Here is a 401-nt window from a genome sequence, read left to right on the forward strand (position 1 = left end):
CCGCCGCCGCCCCAGCTCCAGCTCCTCACCGCCAACTCTTGCTTCCGTTTCACCAGCTCCGCCAGCTCTCGCCGAGTGTCTGGAATCTGCGGAGGTGCCGCCTTGTTATGCATCGCCATGTTGGGTTGAGGGGAAGGCGGCCACGGGCGAAGCACGGCGGGAGGCAGGCCCAGAGCGTCTCCGGTACCGCCCACCACAGAGCGCCACCCGCACCGCGCCTGCGTCAAGAGCTTCTGAAAAGGCGGGGCGACGCGACGCGCGACCGAAGGGCGGACTCTTGTGTGTCCCCGGCACCGCCCACCGGCGTGCCTCCTGCACTGCGCCTGCGCACGAATTTTCAGGAAGGCGGGCGAAGCGACGCTTGGCTGGGCCTTGCGCGCCCACTCGCTGTTCATTGCGCC

The 401-nt window shown here is 68.8% G+C and overlaps 1 protein-coding gene across 2 annotated transcripts in view; it reads right to left on the reverse strand.

The window, feature by feature from the left end:
* Meaf6 (MYST/Esa1-associated factor 6) overlaps nt 1–198 on the reverse strand; it is a 31,100-nt gene extending 30,902 nt beyond the window's left edge. For both annotated transcript variants that reach the window (XM_013017015.1, XM_013017014.1), the window contains exon 1: nt 30–198. In XM_013017015.1, the coding sequence (XP_012872469.1) occupies nt 30–119 (90 nt within the window). In that variant the 5' untranslated portion in view covers nt 120–198. The remainder of the gene's footprint in view (nt 1–29) is intronic.
* Nucleotides 199–401: the final 203 nt, after the last annotated feature.

This window comes from Dipodomys ordii, unplaced genomic scaffold (assembly GCF_000151885.1).
Source record: "Dipodomys ordii isolate 6190 unplaced genomic scaffold, Dord_2.0 Scaffold33, whole genome shotgun sequence".
NCBI lineage: Eukaryota > Metazoa > Chordata > Mammalia > Rodentia > Heteromyidae > Dipodomys > Dipodomys ordii.